At 48.0% G+C, this 18,745-nt stretch overlaps 2 protein-coding genes across 6 annotated transcripts in view; one reads left to right on the plus strand and one right to left on the minus strand.

Annotated features, from left to right (window-relative positions):
* The window catches only part of TTLL10 (tubulin tyrosine ligase like 10), a 209,092-nt gene extending 205,982 nt beyond the window's left edge, over positions 1-3,110 (plus strand). For all 5 annotated transcript variants that reach the window (XM_083752480.1, XM_083752481.1, XM_083752483.1 and 2 more), the window contains 2 exons: positions 1,299-1,392; positions 2,206-3,110. In XM_083752480.1, coding sequence (XP_083608606.1) covers positions 1,299-1,392; positions 2,206-3,035 — 924 coding nt within the window. In that variant the 3' untranslated portion in view covers positions 3,036-3,110. The remainder of the gene's footprint in view (positions 1-1,298; positions 1,393-2,205) is intronic.
* Positions 3,111-4,004: 894 nt separating this feature from the next.
* On the minus strand, positions 4,005-16,120 carry TNFRSF18 (TNF receptor superfamily member 18). The gene is made up of 6 exons (XM_083752860.1): positions 15,789-16,120; positions 12,089-12,205; positions 11,220-11,307; positions 10,879-10,976; positions 8,689-8,811; positions 4,005-7,456 (listed from the first exon to the last, which is right to left on the minus strand). Exons 1-6 carry the CDS (start codon positions 15,922-15,924, stop codon positions 7,323-7,325), a joined length of 696 nt encoding a protein of 231 aa, XP_083608986.1. The 5' UTR covers positions 15,925-16,120; the 3' UTR covers positions 4,005-7,322.
* Positions 16,121-18,745: the final 2,625 nt, after the last annotated feature.

Genomic DNA, 18,745 nt, shown 5'->3' on the forward strand with positions numbered 1-18,745 from the left:
TTAAATATATATATCGAAGGCAAAACCCACAGCAAAACTATCCTGTTTAAACATTAAACTCTAAATGGCCATGATGAAAATCTGCAATAGAACATCCCCGTTAAAACAACACGGCAATTAAAACTGGATATTCAGTCCATGAGGTCAAAGGACATCATAATCTTCATTATCTTCAGCACCCAGTTAAATAAATTATAGCCAGTTATGATTAATTCAAACTACATATGCATAAAAACAATTCTATATGAGGCAAATGTTTTGTGGATATTTTTCACACTTCCAAGAAAGCCACCGCTCTCCTGAATCCACTGCTGCACTGCTCATTTTTTTCACTGCTTGCAGAAATATATGGCTGGCACTTTCCCCTTAAACTCTTAGCTTCCTTGAACTTGTTTATATAGCCTCTGTTGCAACAGGAAAGATTTTTTGGGGGGAGGCGGTTACGAGAGAAAATAGAAATGACTTTAGTGCCCCCTAGTGGCAGTCATAAAACATTTCTACTGGTCAAATTTGAAAACAGAAACAAATCGTGGGGAAACAGAACACAGAATCATTAAACTGTGGAGTTGGAAAGGACCCTGAGGATCATCTAATCCAACCCCCTGCAATGCAGGAATACGCAGCTGGATTGAACCTGCAACCTTGGCATTATCACCACCACATAGAATCATAGAGTTGGAAGAAACCACAAGGGCCATCGGGTCCAACCCCCTGCCAAGCAAGAAACACCATCAGAGCACTCCTGACATATGGTTGTCAAGCCTCTGCTTAAAGACCTCCAAAGAAGGAGACTCCACCACACTCCTTGGCAGCAAATTCCACTGTCGAACAGCTCTTACTGTCAGGAAGTTCTTCCTAATGCTTAGGAAGAACTTCCTGACCACGTTCTAACCAAGTGAGCTATCCAGGATCAACAAAACAGGGTTCACACACATGCCTTTAAAGCACATGGCTTTTCCCAAAGAATCCTAAAAATGTTAGATTGTTAAGGGTGCTGGGAATTATAGCTCAATGAGGGGTAAACTACAGTTTCCAATATTTGTAGGGAGCCACGTGCTTTCTTTAAAAAAACAAACAAACCTGTGTTGTCACATAATAATTTTCTTGCAGAGTCTTAGATCCAGGATTCAAAGCAGGATCCAGTGAATCCTGAAGCTTTAAACTAGACGCACTGCACTAAACTAAACCTCGGCCCTGATTTGCAGCCTGGATTTCAGGGCCAGAGCTGGAGATCCGGCAAATCAGCCTGTATGCAAAGAAACAAATGTGTCCCCCCCCCCTTTTCCCTTTTAAATCAGGTCTGGCTCCTGGAGATGAACGCCAACCCTGCCTTGCACACCAACTGCAGCGCCTTGAAAAGCATCATTCCCACGGTGGTGAACGAGACTCTGGGTAAGCAAAGCTGAGCAGCCATGAGGGAAATGGAGGGGTTCAGGAGCACAGAAACAGGCCGACTCCTCCATGAACAGAGTTGACCAGGTGCCCAGGACTCCCACGGCTTCTATAGCTGTGTAGGGACCCAGCACCAGGAATAGGCGCTGTCGGGCAATTGCCCAAACTTCCAGGAGGGCTTCGACTGCCAATCAGCCCATCCAAAATACCAGCTTCAGCCAGCTGGACCTGGCATTATTTTTCAAGCTGTCCTTTGCCCAGTGTGGTGCCCAGGTGGCTGTAGCCTGGCTCCTAGGGAGGAGCAGGTGGCAAAGTGGTCTAAACCACTGAGCCTCTTAGGCTTGCCAATCCGAATAATAATAATAATAATAATAATAATAATAATAATAATAATAATAATAAATTTATACCCTTGCCATCTGGGCAGCTTCCAACAAAATATTAAAATACAGTAATGCATCAAACATTAAAAGCTTCCCTAAAGAGGGCTGCCTTCAGATGTCTTCTAAAAGTCCGATAGTTGTTTATTGCTTTGACATCTGATGGGAGGGCATTCCGCAGGGTGGGTGCCACTACTGAGAAGGCCCTCTGCCTGTTTCCCTGCAACTTCGCTTCTCACATTGAGGGAACCGCCAGAAGGCCCTTGGTGCTGGATCTCAGTGTCCAGTTTCTGAAAGATAGCTAGCTTTGGGCTTTGCCTTTCAGAAACGAGAATCAAGTAAGTTGCCCTTAAAGGTGGAAACTGCATTGGGTCTCACCCCACACCACCCCTATTCCTGACTCTCTGTCTCTCTCTCTGTGGGCCTTTCCCAGATCTGGCCATTGAGATTTTCACCAAGAGCCAGAAGATCCAGAACATATTGCCCTTGGAGTCACTCTGCCACTTTGCCCTGCTGTACAGCGGGGTGGGCACAGACAGCAACCAGTCGCGGCCCACCAAGAGCAGGACGTCCCTCCGCTCTCTCAGGAGCCACCGGTCCCTCACCGAGAACAGCAGCTTCTGCAACAGCACATACAACATGAGCCCCGGGCGCCCGGCGGAGAAGCAGCCGGTCAAATCTCCAGAGAAGCCAGCCAAGGGCGAGGCACCAGCCCACTCTGAAGGGGTCACCATTGTGCCCAGCAGGGGGGTCCCCAGGAATACTTTGCCCATGCCCCAGATCCAGATCTCCATCGTGCCCAACCTCGCCTGCTGCCCGTCCGTCAAAACCATTCTTCGGGGCAACCAAGTCTGCAGCAGCGGCAACCAGTATATCGTCAAGAATGTCCCACCGGTCTTGGACAGGCACCCGGAGGCCGAGGGCGACGACGAGAGGGTCAGAGCTGCTAGCCTTGCTGTTGCCGGAGCGCCCTCCAAGGACCTGTCCTACGCGGCTTGGTTCCAGCAAACGTTTGGGTCCAAGTTCCTGGCGGCCAGTGGGAACGGGGCAGGCAGCCCCTTGACCAGCTCGCAGATGGTCTCCCTCCATCTCCAGTCCAGCCTCCCGCCCAATCTCCCGGGCTCCCAGGAGCAAGCCAAGCCGCTGCGCCAGCTCATGAATTACTCCAAGATGCCCGGGGAGAGTGGCAAGGCCTTGGTAGCGGGCCAGAGCTGCGGCGAATCCCTCCCTGAAGAGAAGAAGCTCTCTCACCGGGGCTCCTAAAAGCAAGATCGCTTGTGTATTTCCAAAGCCCTCCTTCTTTTTCCTATAAAGGACGACGAGAAAAAAAAACCCAAAGCAACCCCGGTCCTTGACTTCTTTCAGCAATTCTAAACATGGAATCTGTGGCATCCCTTATAGGATGTCAAAAATGATTGGTGTTGGGTTTTTTGTTTTTCTTACACAAATTCTTCTTGATATGTTTTAAGGGAGAAGAAAAGGCTAATAACAAGTAAACCTGATACAAATCTGGAGCGGAGTTGCTAAGACAGTTGCAGCCAAGCTGGCGCCAAATATTTTGCTCTGTTTTCCTTGGACTGCATCAGCGAGGCTGGGAGGGAGGATCTTGTTGTCCAGGCAGCCAGGACCAAACTGCCCAGGCTTGCACCCTAGGGAGGTCATTTCGATGCTGCTAAGGCAGAGGTTTGACTTCACCTCTGGAGGTGCACTCCATTGTCTCTCGAGACAACAACAAGAAAAGAAAACATGGTGTAAAAAAACATGCACCTGCCCACAGTCAAGACCCATATTAATTCTGGGATTTTGCTTGACTCCTGTGCCTTCCCTTTGAGATTGATATTCAGGGGTGGGGCGGTCAGTAGCATGATGGAAATTGACATCCTTGCCCTCTTTCCTTCCCTGTGTGATGTGGAACATGCAATAACGCCCTGCTTGATCATTCGTTGAGCAGAGCACAGAATCGCAGAATCATCGAATTGTAGAGTTGGAGGGGGACCTTGCAAGTCATCTAGTTCAACTCCCTGCAATGCTGGAATCTTTTGCACAACGTGGGGCTCAAACCCGCAACCCTGAGATTAAGAGTCTCATGTTCTATACCAACTGAACTAGCAGATGCGTAATGTTGTTGCATGCCACCCCAGTCTCTGAACAAGGCCAGATTCCAGGGCTACCAGGTGCCCTTACCAAGGTCTGTGTTTCCTTTCGGACAACGAGGCACAGCAGGGACTGTGGTGTCTTTATGATACATCGTTTATTGACACAAATATACAACCTTGAGCCTAGGGGGGTGGAAATCTTTGCATTCCAGGAGGGTCCTGCCTCTCCCATGGCAGCCAGCGTTGGATTCAGACTGCCAGCCCACGTTGTGCTTGCAAACTGCTTCCTAAGACGCCAATATTTTTCCTCTTGCTTACGCCAGCCCCTGGCAATTCTGAAACTCCCCCCTCCCAACTCTGCATTGTCTTATGCTAACTACCCAGAGTGATGGCTACCAACCTAGACAGCTTTAAAGAGAATGATACAAAATTCATAGAGAAAGGTATCAGATGACTATGCTCTGCTTCCAGGTGTAGAGTACAGTGTAGAACTTTTTCTTTGCATGCAGGAATTCCCAAATCCCAGCTCCAGCAGCATAGCATGGGGGGGTGCAGAGGGGTAGTGGCCTGGGGCACAAAATTCTGAGAGGGGCACAACCAGGCACCCCCACAACAGGCTCTCCTATTGAGGGCATGTGGCCGAGCTCCCAGCGCCTTCCAGAGCCACAGGGAGACAAGCTACGTTTCGGGCCTGGGGTGGTGCCACCTTCTCCTCATGGCCCTTGAAGGGATGCCCGCATGCCAAGCCAGGAGGTAGCAGAGCCATCAAGCTGAGAAGGTGCACAGCCAACTACTACCACCAGCAGCAGCACCCATGTGTTTTGCAGACACAGCACACACACACACCCCCCAGGGGCATGCTTCCACCCAGCTGCCCAGTCCACCCAAATGCCCTGCCCCGGCCCCAGCAAACCATGCTATGCCACTGCCCTGGCAACTGCAGGCAAAAGGGAATCAGGTCACTGTTGATGGGAGGGTTCCTTCCCTGTCTTACATTCTGGAGAGCTGCTGCCAATCCTCTACACTGGCTGTCAGCGCCTCTCCAGGCAGGGATGTCTTCCAATTCTTCCTGAAGATGCTTATGATTGAACCCAGGACCTTCTGCATGCAAAGTTGATGCTCTGCCACTGTGCTACGTCCCTTCACATAAGGCTGCCTTATACAAGTTAGACCGCTGGCATGTCTAATTCAACATTGTGTAAGCTGATGGGTAGAGGCTCTCCAGTGTTTCAGGCAGGGGACATTCCCAGCCCTACTTGGAAATGCCGGGGATCGAACATGGGACCTTCTTCACGCAGAGTAGATGCCCCACCACTGAGCTGCGGCCAGTGACACACACTGCCTGGCCAGCTGCCCCTACTGAGCCTCTGTGTAAGCCAGCAGTCCAGCTTGTGACCTCTCACCATGAAATCCTCTCTAACAAAACACCAATAGAAACGTATGATCTTTACTCAGGTTGTGCCCAAACTGTTAACTCCACCTTTCATAGGAACGCAGGAAGCTGCTTATCCCAAGCCATATCAGTATTGTCTGCACTGACTGGTAGCAACTTTCCGGGGTTTTGGACAGGGTCATTCCCGTCCCTGCCTGGAGATGCTGGGGATTGAACCAGTGGCCTTCTGCATGAATGTAACCTCTCCTTCCTCACCCTGTTGCTTTTTTCCCCCTTGTGAAAATGCCGGTCCCACCTTTGCGAGATTAATGCAGCTTCAGAATCTGAGCGGGGTTGAAAGAAGTTGTCTGAGAGTGTGCAAGCACAAAGCACAACCCCAGCTTCCAGCCGGGTAACAAAATCATCCTTTCTTCAGATTGGTCCTGAAATTCAAGTGGGGAAAACACCTGAAGCTGTGAGTCACGGCGAACGGTTGAAAACATTTTAAAGAGGCACACACTCCGTCGCGGGGCGTTTCAGAGAAAGGGAAAGTGTCCATGAGGTCACCAGCTATCACAGTCGCGAATTTCCACAGTCTCTTTACTAGCAGCGGAAAGAAAGAAATGAGTGAAGCTGAAGCTTTATTGTTTTAACGGAGAATTGTCAGTTTCACAAAGGAAGCGCAGCTCAAGGCTCTGGGGTTGCCCCCCCCCACTTCCTTTTCTAAAAATTAAAAAAAGAAAAGGCGATTCTCGTTAAGAGATGGGGGTGGCGCCGCTGCTTTGGCGATGAAAGCAAACTTTCTTCCCTTGCGTCAGAATTGCACCCTTTGAAACTGTGGAAGAAGCAGCGGAGTAAAAGAGGGGGGAAAAACGCCTTCAGGTTTCCCAAAGCAGGTTTCTCGAAACAAGGAAAGCTCACGGCAAAGGCCTCCAGAACAGAGCGTGAGGAGGGACGTCATTATGGGGTTGGTGAGATAAGCAGAAAAGCCTCCAGGCAGCCTGCAGTTGGAGATACACATTGTGCCAGAGGGTGGGAAAAAGCTCAGGGGGATCCTGTTAAGATTGCCATTTTGCAGATTCTAAGCTGAGCCTTGCTTACCAAACAGGGAGAGGCTCTTAGAGCAGGTGTCTCCAAGCCAGGGGCCTCCAAATGATTTAGACTACACCTTGCCTCACCCTATGGTCAGGGACAATGGGAGACGTTGCCCACAACATCAGGAGCATGCCAATCAAGGGAAAGCTGTCCTAGGCATGAAGGGCACGTCATTCTATCTGAGTACCACAAATCATATGCCTGTGCCCAGGCCAAGTCTTGCCACCCCCACTAATATACATAGACAGGGTTGTTAACTGGCCGGTCGATTGCTGATCTGACCAGTGAAATGGCATTCTGAGCTGAGCTAATCCTGCTCAGAGTAAATCCCTTGGAAGTAAATGGGCAAGGCTGGCTCAGGTCCATTCAGTTCAGTTAGCCTGCTCCCAGTGAAATGTAGTTGGAGAAGACCCTCCTCTCTCAGAGAACCAGGAAGGAAGTCTGGGAAGTCAGATTCCACAACCCTCCCAATCACATTTTGGCTCCACCTCCAATATACGCCAGACTCCGCCCTGCCCTCTGGCCCCACCTTCCCTGGCTTCATACCCATGGAGTACTCATAGGACCAGTGTTTTTGTAAAAAAAAAATCGGACGTCAGCTGCCCTACCCATGAGGACGTCTGCTGCATTCTCCAGCTTCCAAACCCTGCCTAGGAAAGCGAGGTGGGTGGCTTGTTCCAGCAGTTGCAACTGGGGATGGGTGAATAGGGAAAGCAGGGTTGGAATTTCCATCTCCTGGAGATCCTTCCTCGTAACCTGATTTCCCTAGCCAGCAAGGAAAGCTCTCAAAGTCACAGGGTGTGGAGCAGGTGATCTGATCTAGAGACAGCTAGTAGCAGTGAAGGAGCCAACCTAGAGGGAAACAGCTCAGGCGCCCAAAGCCCCATCATGCTACAACAAAGATAATAGCTGCCATTCATATAGTTCAGCCGCCTAGATATTGCGGGGCGAGTTTTGCACATGCTTGTGGATTCGCCCCAAGTTCTTTCAATGGGCCAAAGAGATCTGTGAGGCCTTCCATTTGTCCATGTACTCCCCATGCTCTTCCTCTGGGAACTGGCAACTGCAGGTGTCTTCATGACGAGATCCTAGAAAGTTTGAAGGGTGGACGGATTCAGGCTCTGCAGGACAAAGGTACCAATGGTAAGACAAGGAGGAGGGATGTCTGAGGACCACATTCCTTCCTGGGAAATGTGGCATGCCCCAGAGGTGGGCGGGGCCAAAGGCCAAAGTGGGTGGAGTAATGAATGTAAATTTTACCGTCATGCGGTAGGTGGAGTACCCTCCAACCAGGAAAGGATGGGTGAATGGGCACAAAAAATGAGGACATGCAATCATTAAACCTGTGGTTGGGAGGGGTGTGGAGGGAGAAGGAGGTGCTGGGTTCAATCCTGCTGGGTGCTGCTTTGATAGCACATTCCCTGCAAGGAAGCCCAGCCAAAGCAGACCCTGCAGAGACTGCCTGCATCTTCTGTTTCTCCCCTGCCTCATAACCAGCCCACCTTCTGTCAGGTCCAGATCGCTCTGGGTGGGACAACCCAACCTGAGTTGACTGGGGCTGTCTCTCCACTCAATGCAGGGTGATTTGGCGCTGGATCTGGGCTTGGGTCAGATCCAGAGCACAACCCTACTGGAAGTTGGTGTAGTCCAGGTGTCATGGACAAGTTGGATGCAGAGGAATGGTGGTGGTGGGGAACCAGCTGGGGACCCACTAAGGGAAGAAGGCTCAGAGAACGGGGACTGGTGGTGGGATGATGATGAGCAGTCAGAGGGAGAAGATTGGGAGGAGGAGGAGGTGTTGGAAGAGGTAACAGGGTTTAGTGAGCTAGGAGAGTCGGTGGCAGAGAAATCCAGAATCGGAGGCAGAAGCTGAAACAGGAAGAGGGGGGAGAGAGGCCAAGAGGCAGAGATGAGTCAGGCTGGTGAAGAATTGCAGGTGTCTCCCCCTTCTGCTGTGACAACCTCCCCTCCCCGCTTGTCTCCCAGAACCAGAAGAGGGCTGAAATGGGTGGAGGAGCAGCAGTCTGCACGCAGGCGCAGTCTCTGATTACTTGGGGGAAAGGCCTAGAAAGGAGGGGACTTAGCTGTGGGGAGGTGGGGGCTTTCGGTCACAGCAACTGATTTGTGGGGTAAGACCTGCCAGAGACGAGCTGCTGTGTTCATTAAGCCTGACACTCAGCCAAGTCTGTGAGGATCGTCTTTTTGCTAATAAAGGAATTAGTGCCAACTTTGAGCACTGTGATTTACTGCTGGCTCGCCCTTTGACACTAGGCTTTTGACTGATACCGCCATGGCTAGGTTAGGAGGGAACTCTGGGTGGGCGCCAGGAGGGGGGTCAAAAAGCTACACTGACCTTCCACCAGGGGCAGTTTCTTCTTCTGTGTCCATACGCAGATGATTAAAAAGAACGTCAGCAGGATGAGAAGAGAGAGGCCCGCTGCTGTCACAATGGTCAAGATAGTCGTCACTGTGGAATCTAAAGAATTAATGTGCATAGATTTATGTATTTATAAGAGCATTATTTTACCATCATATCATAAAACATCCGGGGAGTATTCAAGCATAAGACACCATTCAAATAAATAAATAAAAACACATTAAAGTGACTGGCTGCTAAATAATAATAATAATCTGCTGCATAGACCTGTCGACAGAACTTTGGCTGAGCTCCAACTCCCTAGATGTGCTTCAAGGGCGCCATCTAGGCTGCAATACCAGCCACCTGAGCATTCTGTCAGCTGACCTCCCAAGGGCCAATCCCAGCACACCAGGCCCTATATAAGCCCCGAACCTGGTGGCTTGTTCCGCATTCCTAGCGTGAGGACACTGCATAACTCCCTCCTCTCTGCAGCAGGCTTTAAAAACAAGCACTAGATTTTCGAAACAAGGAAGCTGAAGAAAACACTCCTCCGTATAATTCATTCCCATATATTCAATCCATTTTGTCTGATTTAATTGGAGTTTATTTGGGTTGAGAGTTTAATTTATAGAATTTGGAATTACTTTAATCTTACATAGCATTTTAAGAGGGCACTTTATCTGTAATTAATCTGTGTTCATAATTGATATTTTCTAACCCTCCATTTCATTGATCTTTTCATTGGTTTTTTCTCATATTAATCTATATCATTATTTTCTTTCTTGAGCATCTATAGATTTAAATCTTCTTATAAAAGATGAGATAAATTATTTGTTTAAAGGTATCCCCCCTTTTTTCTTTTTAAAAGTTAGGTATTATTTTATATACTCTTCTTTAAAGGTAAAGGTAAAGGTACCCCTGCCCGTACGGGCCAGTCTTGACAGACTCTGGGGTTGTGCGCCCATCTCACTCAAGAGGCCAGGGGCCAGCGCTGTCCGGAGACACTTCCGGGTCACGTGGCCAGTGTGACATTGCTGCTCTGGCGAGCCAGAGCCACACACGGAAACGCCGTTTACCTTCCCGCTGGTAAGCGGTCCCTATTTATCTACTTGCACCCGGAGGTGCTTTCGAACTGCTAGGTTGGCAGGCGCTGGGACCGAGCAGTGGGAGCGCACCCCGCCGCAGGGATTCGAACCGCCGACCTTTCGATCGGCAAGTCCTAGGCGCTGAGGCTTTAACCCACAGCGCCACCTGCGACCCATACTCTTCTTTACTCAGTTATTAATGGGCTCATAATATTGTAACAGATGAATTAATGATATCTGTTTCTAGGACATTCTTTATTTAACAATATCTTTTTTTCTCCCCCTTCGTTTTCAGGTTTTTTGATCAGATAGGCACTAACATAAAGCAGTGATGACAGCCTTTACCAAAGGTGTCATGGGCTTTGAAGACACTCGAACTCAGGATACAAGGGAGAAACGTGCTAAGAGGAAGGCATGCTTGGCAAATCCACACCGTGATCAACTCCTGCCCGGAAACCAATGTCCCCACTGTGGAAGGATGTGTGGATCCAGAATTGCACCCCACAGTCACTTATGGTCTCATTGTTAAAACCGTGTTTATGAAAGACAATCTTATTTGGCTATGAGTGATTGCCAAAGAAGAAGACCTGTTATACATTGTGATATTGAAGCGTATTTATGAACTTAAATATATAAAACAAAACAAACACCAAAATGTGTCTTTAATATTTGCTGCCACCTGCAAGAGAACTCTCTTGCTAGCTGTGACCATCATTCCTGCACCCCAAGAACACCCAACTCTGTCACCAAGGAGTAGCCTCTTTGTGGACATCTTTGCTCCTGTCCCCAGAATAATGCCCAGGTCACCCTCCCATTTTCACCCCCTGCATGGGCCGCATCAAAAACGTGTGTCTCCAAGTGTGTGAGATTTGACAACAGCTGTAATCGGAATCCAGTCCCGCTGTGTCAAAGTTCTTTCTGTGTGTTGTATTCAGTGCAAGCCGTACTCGGAGTAGACCCACTGAAGCGAACAGGCACCACAGACAGATTCATTCATTTCAACAGGTCTGCTTTGAGTAGAACCGTGTCGGAAAAAACTCTGTGAGTCCCATGTGTACGTCTTTTAGGCCCATTTCAGATACAGAAAACCGAACCGTACCAGTTTGCATAACCACGGTGACAGGTCTCGTGTCGCCACATTCCACGTTATGAGTTGTGTTCCCTGGTCGTCGAACTGGAAGCCCCAACGTCTTGCAGCTACAAAGGAAGGAAAGAAAGATGGTTGGAACATGGGTGATGTGCTCAAGGTGTGCTACAGCTTAGTGGTTGAGCATCAGTTTTGCTTGTGTCTCCAGGCTTGGAGAGTTCTCTGTCTGAAACCCTGGAGAGCTGCTGCCAGTCAGTGTAGACAACACTGAGTTAGGTGGACCAGTGGCATCTCTTGGTATGTTCCTATAATAAAATAGCATTATTTCTGCTGCAAAGCAGATAATGACTTACTTTGCCCAAGGTCTGCAACAGCTGCCTTTGGCATCAGAGAAAGTTCCATTCGGGCATGGGCTGCAGAAATATCTGAAGTCAATAGTGCCTGGAAGAAGGAAGAGGGGAGGTGGTTACATACTGCTGAGAAGCTCCCAGCTGTGCTTTTACTCTTTCTAACAAAGCAACATTTTCTCTATTTCTGCTTAGTAAATCTGCGTACAAGCACTCCAAAACAGTTTTCAACAAGCGGCGAACTATAAAATTGAGTGAGACGGTATAACAATTCGGAACTTTAAAAGAAGCCGATACAGTACTCGGTTCCAAAAAACCCCTAGTAGAACATATTTATTATTATGTATAAAATTTGTATACCGCCTTATACACATAGATCGCAGGATGGTTCACAACGTAAGATTACAATATAAAAACCCCTACAAAATACATAATGAAAAATAAAAACAAAGACAACCCAATAATTCACACACACCCTTCCACAATATATTTTTATAGGGCATTAGATGTCAATCATGCCTATTGTTCAGGCTCAGAACCTGGCAGACCCCACAGGCTCCGCCCTCAGATCCACCACACCCTGCCAGGCTCCACCCTCTGTCCTGCTACACCCTGACAGGCTCCACCCCCTACTCTATCACATTCTGACAGGTTCCAAGCCCTGATCCACCACATTCTGCCAGACCCTTTAACCTTGCTAGGTTTTACCTCTTGTCCGTCTTGTCCTCCATACGCTGTTAGACTACAACTCCCATCATCCCTGACCCTTGGCTCTGCTGCCTGGCGATGATGGGACTTGTAGTCTCACAACGCCTGGAGGACCCAAGGTGGAAGGACTGTGACTCAGAGCAAGAAGGGATTGACGCAAGGGTTACCTGAACATCTCAGTTCCTGCCCTTCTGGACACGTTGGCAGTGCCCGGCATTGATGGCATAGCTTGTCCTTACAGCACTTCCCACCACCACATTTGCCACAGGATTTCGGAGGGACTCCTGGTGATGAAGAAAGCACAGGTCAAGCCAGGTGAGCAAGGAAAGAGGACTATAAATACATAGTTCTTTGCAGATGCCCCTTTGAGTCTATGATGGGCACTGTGGTTTAGCCCAGGCCCTGGGAGAAAAATACAGTGCTCCATTGAAATCAATTAACCTAAGTTATTTCATTTATCACAGTTATATCCTTTCTTTTTCTCCAAGGAGCTCAAGTAGGAGTACATGGTCCCGCCCTCCTCATGTAATCCTCACAACTCTGTGAAGTAGGTGAGGCTGAGAGCCCTTGGCTATCTCAAAGCCATGCGATGAGCTCCATGGCTGAGTGGGGATTTGAACCCTAGTCTCCCAGGTCCTATTCTGACATGCTAACCACTATGCTGCATTTGTTTTCCAGTGTGTTCTTTAACTTCAATGGCTCTACTCTGAGTCCTCCAGCAATGGCAGCTTTGAGAAGATTATGAATCCACACCTTCGCTCATGCCGTGTGGGTTGGTGGGCACCAGAGCTTGCCTCTCCGCTGAACCCTGCAGGGACATCTCTCTTGACAGCCTTTGATGACTGGTTCACAGACTCCTTGGGAGATCAAGAGAACCCCAAACAAAGACTGACAGAGCTGGAAACTCCATTGCCTCAAAGAAGCCAACAGCGACAGAAGAAGGCACTGGTTGTTTAACTGGCCTGAAGGAGCACTCAGGGGGTGGGAATTCCAGTTAATGACTACCTAGCCTTACTATAAATACTCAGCTGGTTGCTTGAGGACCTTGCTGAGAAGACTTGGGTGACATGTCTCGCCTTATGGGGTGCTATCCGTGGTCCTGAAGCCTTGCCAAACTACTGGCCACTTCTTGTTGCGGCCATCATTCTTAGTGGAAGACATCCCTGTGGATCATGACACACCCATCCCTTGGAATGGGGCATTACTGGGAGAAGGGGAAAGATGCTGACTACCAAACCAATTGGAGCAGTATGGAAACTGAAATGTGTCTGCCCCCTGAAAACAGCCCCAAATCCCTCCTTCTTTTCATGAAATTATTATGGCCTAACCCAGCACTAACTGCTGCCACTTAGGCTTGCAAATGGACACCTAGTCTGGTGGTTTATGGCAAACAAGAACTGCGCCAGATGTACCCCTTTTGTCCAGCGGAAAGTTAGGCATGTTGGTAGTGTATAATTCTTATTTTCAGCTGTTGCGGTTTCAGTGTTTTAGTCAATGGGAAATGTTTAAACAACCACTTGGCTCAATAACAAAATGATAGATAAGATTAGTTGTTTTAAATTGTTCTAATATTGTTTTTAATGCTGTAACCCACCCTGGGACCTTAAGGTGAAGAGTTCGTAATAAATTGATCACCGTCACGATAAATAAGATCTGGAAAGATAGAAAAGAAGGAGGCAGCAGGATTGGGTGGCAGACAGATTGGCTGTCTAGGTAGTATAGATTGGATAGCTAGTTTGATATACACGGCAAGCAAGATTAAATTATATAGAGATGGATAGAAAATGCACACTGTTCAATAAACAAAAGGATAGAAGGGACTGATAAAAAGACAGGTTGGAATATTGTAAGTAAATAGAATAGATTTAATGGATTGACAATGATATATAGAAATGGTAGCTAGGATAGTTGTGTAAAAAAAATAGAAACTAGCACACAGGTCAATAAACAAAAGGATATAAAAGACTGATATACTCTGTAAAGATGGAGAAAAAGGAGAGGGTACAATAGGAACAGATCGGATAGACAGATAGGCATGGGATTGTAAAGTTATGGAATTATAGGTAGAAACTAGCATGTGGGTCAATAGACAAAATATAGACAAGATTGGCAAGTTGCAAATATAGAAAATAAAGGATAGCATAGGAAGATAGGTAAAATGACAGACAATGCATTTGACAGAATAGAAAGGGAGATGAAATAGATTGAACAGATAGATTGACATTTATGGTGAAGAGGATAGTTAAGTTATGCAAAGATAGAAAAACAGGATATATAAAATAGGTAGACAAGGTAGAATAGGTAAGATGGATAGGATAGCCAGACATTATATCAGCTATGGCAAAGTGTAGTTCTTAGGAAGTTCTCAGTATTACAAATAAAATTATCTCAGTGAACTTTGGTTTAACCACTGAACCGCTTGGCCTGTCTTATGTAAGAGGCCTTTCTGTTGCTTGTTATGCAATAGTTCTCTTGAACCCTGAGGTGAGACTTTGGAAATGGGGAGACACATTCCGACCACAATGGTATCTTTCCTCCTAACCATTAGGCTCATTTTCAAGGTATCAAGACAAGAACACCCTAGCTGAAACCTCTGGCAATGTCCTAAGCTTCACGTTGAAAATTAGTGGTGATCCCCTGCAGTTGTTTTTAAAAAGATACAGGAAAAATGAGTGGGAATAATTTTCACAAGTCATCTGCTGGTTTCCTAAGCTTAAGAATGTCAATTTGACATTTAAGGGCTGTAGCTCAGCAGGACTGCAACTGCTTTGCATGCAGAAGGTCCCAGGTTTGATCCCTCACAACTCCAGGTAAGGTTGGGAGATACAACCTGTCTGAAGCTCTGGATAATACCTGCTAGTCAGAATGAGTGATACTGAGCTGATTGGATCAGTATAAGGCAACTTCCTGTGTTCCTGTATCTTAAAGGAAGGGCTGAGCTCAGTGGTCAAACTTTGCATGCAGAAAGTCCCCAGTTCAGTTCCTGCCATCCCCAAGGAGGGTTAGGAAAGACCCCGTCTGAAACCTGCTGCCAGTCAGTGTAGACAATACTGAGCTAGATGGATCAACAGCATGACTTGGTTTAAACACTTTCCTATGTTCCTATGAAAGGCTGAGTCAATAATTTGGGCACTAACTGGGTAAAGATCATACATTTCTACTGGGAAAGACGCCCTGCCTGATACCCCAAAGAGCTGCTGCCACCCAGTGTTGGCAGTACTGAGCTGAATGGACCGTCGTCCTGTTCTTACACTGCAGTGGGACATCTGAAGTGAGGCCTCTGAGAATGCTAGGCTTTTACTTCCGATAACAGCTAACCTCAAATTCAACAGGGCCTTGGAGCATATGCAGAGTGCCATCTCATTCAGAGATTCTTTAGCATTGCAGGGGGTTGGACTAGATGACGCTTCCCGTTCTAGGTAAAGGTAAAGGTACCCCTGACCATTAGGTCCAGTCATGACCGACTCTTGGGTTGTGCGCTCACCTCACTCAGTGGGCCGAGGGAGCCGGCGTTTGTCCACAGACAGGTCATGTGGCCAGCATGACAAAGCTGCTTCTGGTGAACCAGAGCAGCACACGGAAACACCATTTACCTTCCCGCTGGAGCGGTACCTACTTGCACTTTTATGTGCTTTTGAACTGCTAGGTTGGCAGGAGCAGGGACCATCAACGGGAGCTCACCCCATCGTGGGGATTCGAACCGCCAACCTTCCGATCAGCAAGTCCTAGGCTCTGTGGTTTAACCCACAGCGCCACCTGCGTCCCATGGTTCTATGAACTCCCCTGGACTACAAGAAAAGAGCTATCAACCAAGGCAGTCCAAAACCTCAAACCCTAAGGAATATGAAAACTCTGATCCAAACTTACCGGCAAGAGTTGACGAGCAACAAGGTCTCCCTTCCTGTTGACCATCAATGGTGGCTTGTGCTAGTTCCACACACAGCCAGAGCATCACCAAGCAAAGCCAGCAGCCGTCTAATCTGGGGTGAGACTTGGCTTCCATTTCCTTCAGTCACCTCTTCACTTCCTCCGCTGGGGATGGAGGCTCACAGTTCTCCCACAACTAGCCCTCTGGTGCGCTGGCTGGGAACACTGTGCCTGTTAAGGTCTCTCACCTCTTCTTCTCTTCTATCTCCCTCTCGCTTCTTTCGACACATTTTTGTAGCAAAGAGCAGCCCACGTGTTTTCTGTGGAACGAAAGCCATGTCATTTCCTGTATGGTTTGTCCGTATGGCCCTCTCATACCACAGCTCTCAACAGGAAGCCCTGAGGCGAGAGACATCAGGGGGAATGAAGAAGAAGAAGAAGAAGGAGGAGGAGGAGAAGGAGAAGGAGAAGGAGAAGGAGAAGGAGAAGGAGAAGGAGAAGGAGAAGGAGAAGGAGAAGGAGAAGGAGAAGGAGAAGGAGAAGGAGAAGGAGAAGGAGAAGGAGAGGAGGAGTTTGGATTTGATATCCCACTTTATCACTACCCGAAGGAGTCTCAAAGCAGTTAACATTCTCCTTTCCCTTCCTCCCCCATAACAAACACTCTGTGAGGTGAGTGGGGCTGAGAGACTTCAAAGAAGTGTGACTGACCCAAGGTCACCCAGCAGCTGCATGTGGAGGAGCGGGAATCGAACCCGGTTCACCAGATTACGAGTCTACCGCTCTTAACCACTACACCACACTGGCTATCTGAGTCCAGCAAGAAGGGATCTCTCTCTCTCTCTCTCTCTCTCTCTCTCTCTCTCTCTCTCTCTCTCTCTCTCTTTTTTCTCCTGGTACTGCAACTTGGGGCCGTCCAATAAAGCAGAACGTTGGAAGATCCAGACAAAAGGAAGGAGTCCTTCACATACCTCATAGCTCAACTGTGGCACTCTCTCTTGCAGGAGACAAAGACAGCCACCCAATTTGAATGTCTTTAAAGCAGGATTAGACATGGAGAAGACTATTGAAGGGGACTAGTGATTCATGATGCTTCTGAATGCCAGTTGCTAGAAATCACATGGGGAGAGATGCTGTTGAGCTCAGGCCCTGAAGGAGCGTCTCCACCCCCATTGGTCAGCCCGGACACTGAGATCCAGCGCCGAGGGCCTTCTGGCGGTTTCCTCACTGCGAGAAGTGAGGTTACAGGGAACCAGACAGAGGGCCTTCTCGGTAGTGGTGCCCGCCTTGTGGAATGCCCTCCCTTCAGATATGAAGGAAATAAATGACTATCTTATCTTTAAAAGACATCTCAAGGCAGCCCTTTTTAGGGAAGTTGTTAATATTTAATGCTGTATTGTTTGTAACACTTGATTGAAAGCCACCCAGAGTGGCTGGGGAAACTCAGCCAGATGGGCGGGGTATAAATAAATTATTATTATTATTATTATTATTATTATTATTATTATTATTATTATTCAGAAGCATCCAGTTGGCCGTTGTAAAGGTGCTGGACGAGATGAGCCTTTGGCCTGATCCTGCTTCAGAACTCTCCTTACGTTCAAAGAGCAGCAGGCATCATTCAAGCGATACAGAAAAAGGCAGCTGTAGCCTAATAAAGGGCAACAATCCTCTGATCCAGTGTTTCTCAAACTCAGGTCTCCAGCTATTTTGGGACTACAACTCCCATCATCCCTAGCTATAAGGACCAGTGGTCAGGGATGATGGGAATTGTAGTCCAAAAACAGCTAGAGACCCAGGTTTGGGAAACACTGATTGATGAACTCAGTGGCATGTCTCAGATGCTCAGCGCTGCTTTCCTGCCACCGTGGGGCTTCAGCAGGAGATGTCTAATGAAAGTCAGCACAGGAAGGGCAACACCAGCGAGTCGTGGCCAGGAAAGGCAGCCGAGCGAGGGCAGGGAACTCTGCTTGAATGGTCCTGGAACCACGGGGAAATTCTGATGTTTTGAGGGAGGAAGCTCTGCGCCTCGGGAGTAGAGTATCTGCTTTGCATGCAGGAAGTCCCAGATTCAATTCCCTGCATCTTCAGGTCGGGCTGGGAAAGACCCTGAAGAGTTGCTGCCAGTCAGTGTAGACTATACTGAGAGAGATGAGCCAACCGTCAGATCCAGTCTAAGGAGGCTTCTTAAGTTTCTGTGTCTCAAGGACAGAGCATCTGCTTTGCATGCAGAAGGTTCAATCCCCAGCATCTCCAGACAGGGCTGGGAGATGCCCCCTATCTGAAACCCCAGACAGCCGCTGCCAGTCAGTGTAGACAGTACTGAGCTAGTACTGGCTCAGGTTAAGGCAGCTCTCCATGTTCCTATCCATTGCTTTACCCACTTTTGCCTCTGTCCCCATCTGCTACTGGCATGCGGCCTCCAGAAGATTACCTTTGAGGGAATGTGGCCCTCAATATGAAAAAAAAAAGGTTCCTGTCATGCCTCTTTCCATGGTCATTTATCAATTCGGGAAAATGTTTTCTAGAAGGAGGTGAATATTTTGCTCCTCTTTTCGTTGACAACATGAATTTATCTTATTATTAATAGATATGGATCTGCAAACTAAGCTTTCGAGAATGTTATCTGGGAAAATTCTGAAGCCAGCGCAGTGCCTGGGACCGCCTCTGTTATACTTTTGCCATTTGTAATGCCAGAAAGATTTTTCAAGGAAGTTTTTCCCAGATGAAACTGATCACAACTGGCCACGGGTGATGTCTTTTGGCTGTCATTTCGACTCATTTGTGCTCAGGTAGGTATCTCATAAGGCAGCAGAGGTTTATGATTAGAGTTTTGCTTTTCCTACATGGGGTACCTTCCCAGTGTTACGAAAAAATTCTGGGTGCAGGTTTACTCTGCTGTCCAGCTCATCGAGGTGCCACTCCCCTGGTCAGCAAAAGAAGAAATCTTTTGGGTCTCC

The sequence above is a fragment of the Podarcis gaigeae genome, assembly GCF_964106915.1.
Source record: "Podarcis gaigeae genome assembly, chromosome: 8".
Lineage (NCBI taxonomy): Eukaryota > Metazoa > Chordata > Lepidosauria > Squamata > Lacertidae > Podarcis > Podarcis gaigeae.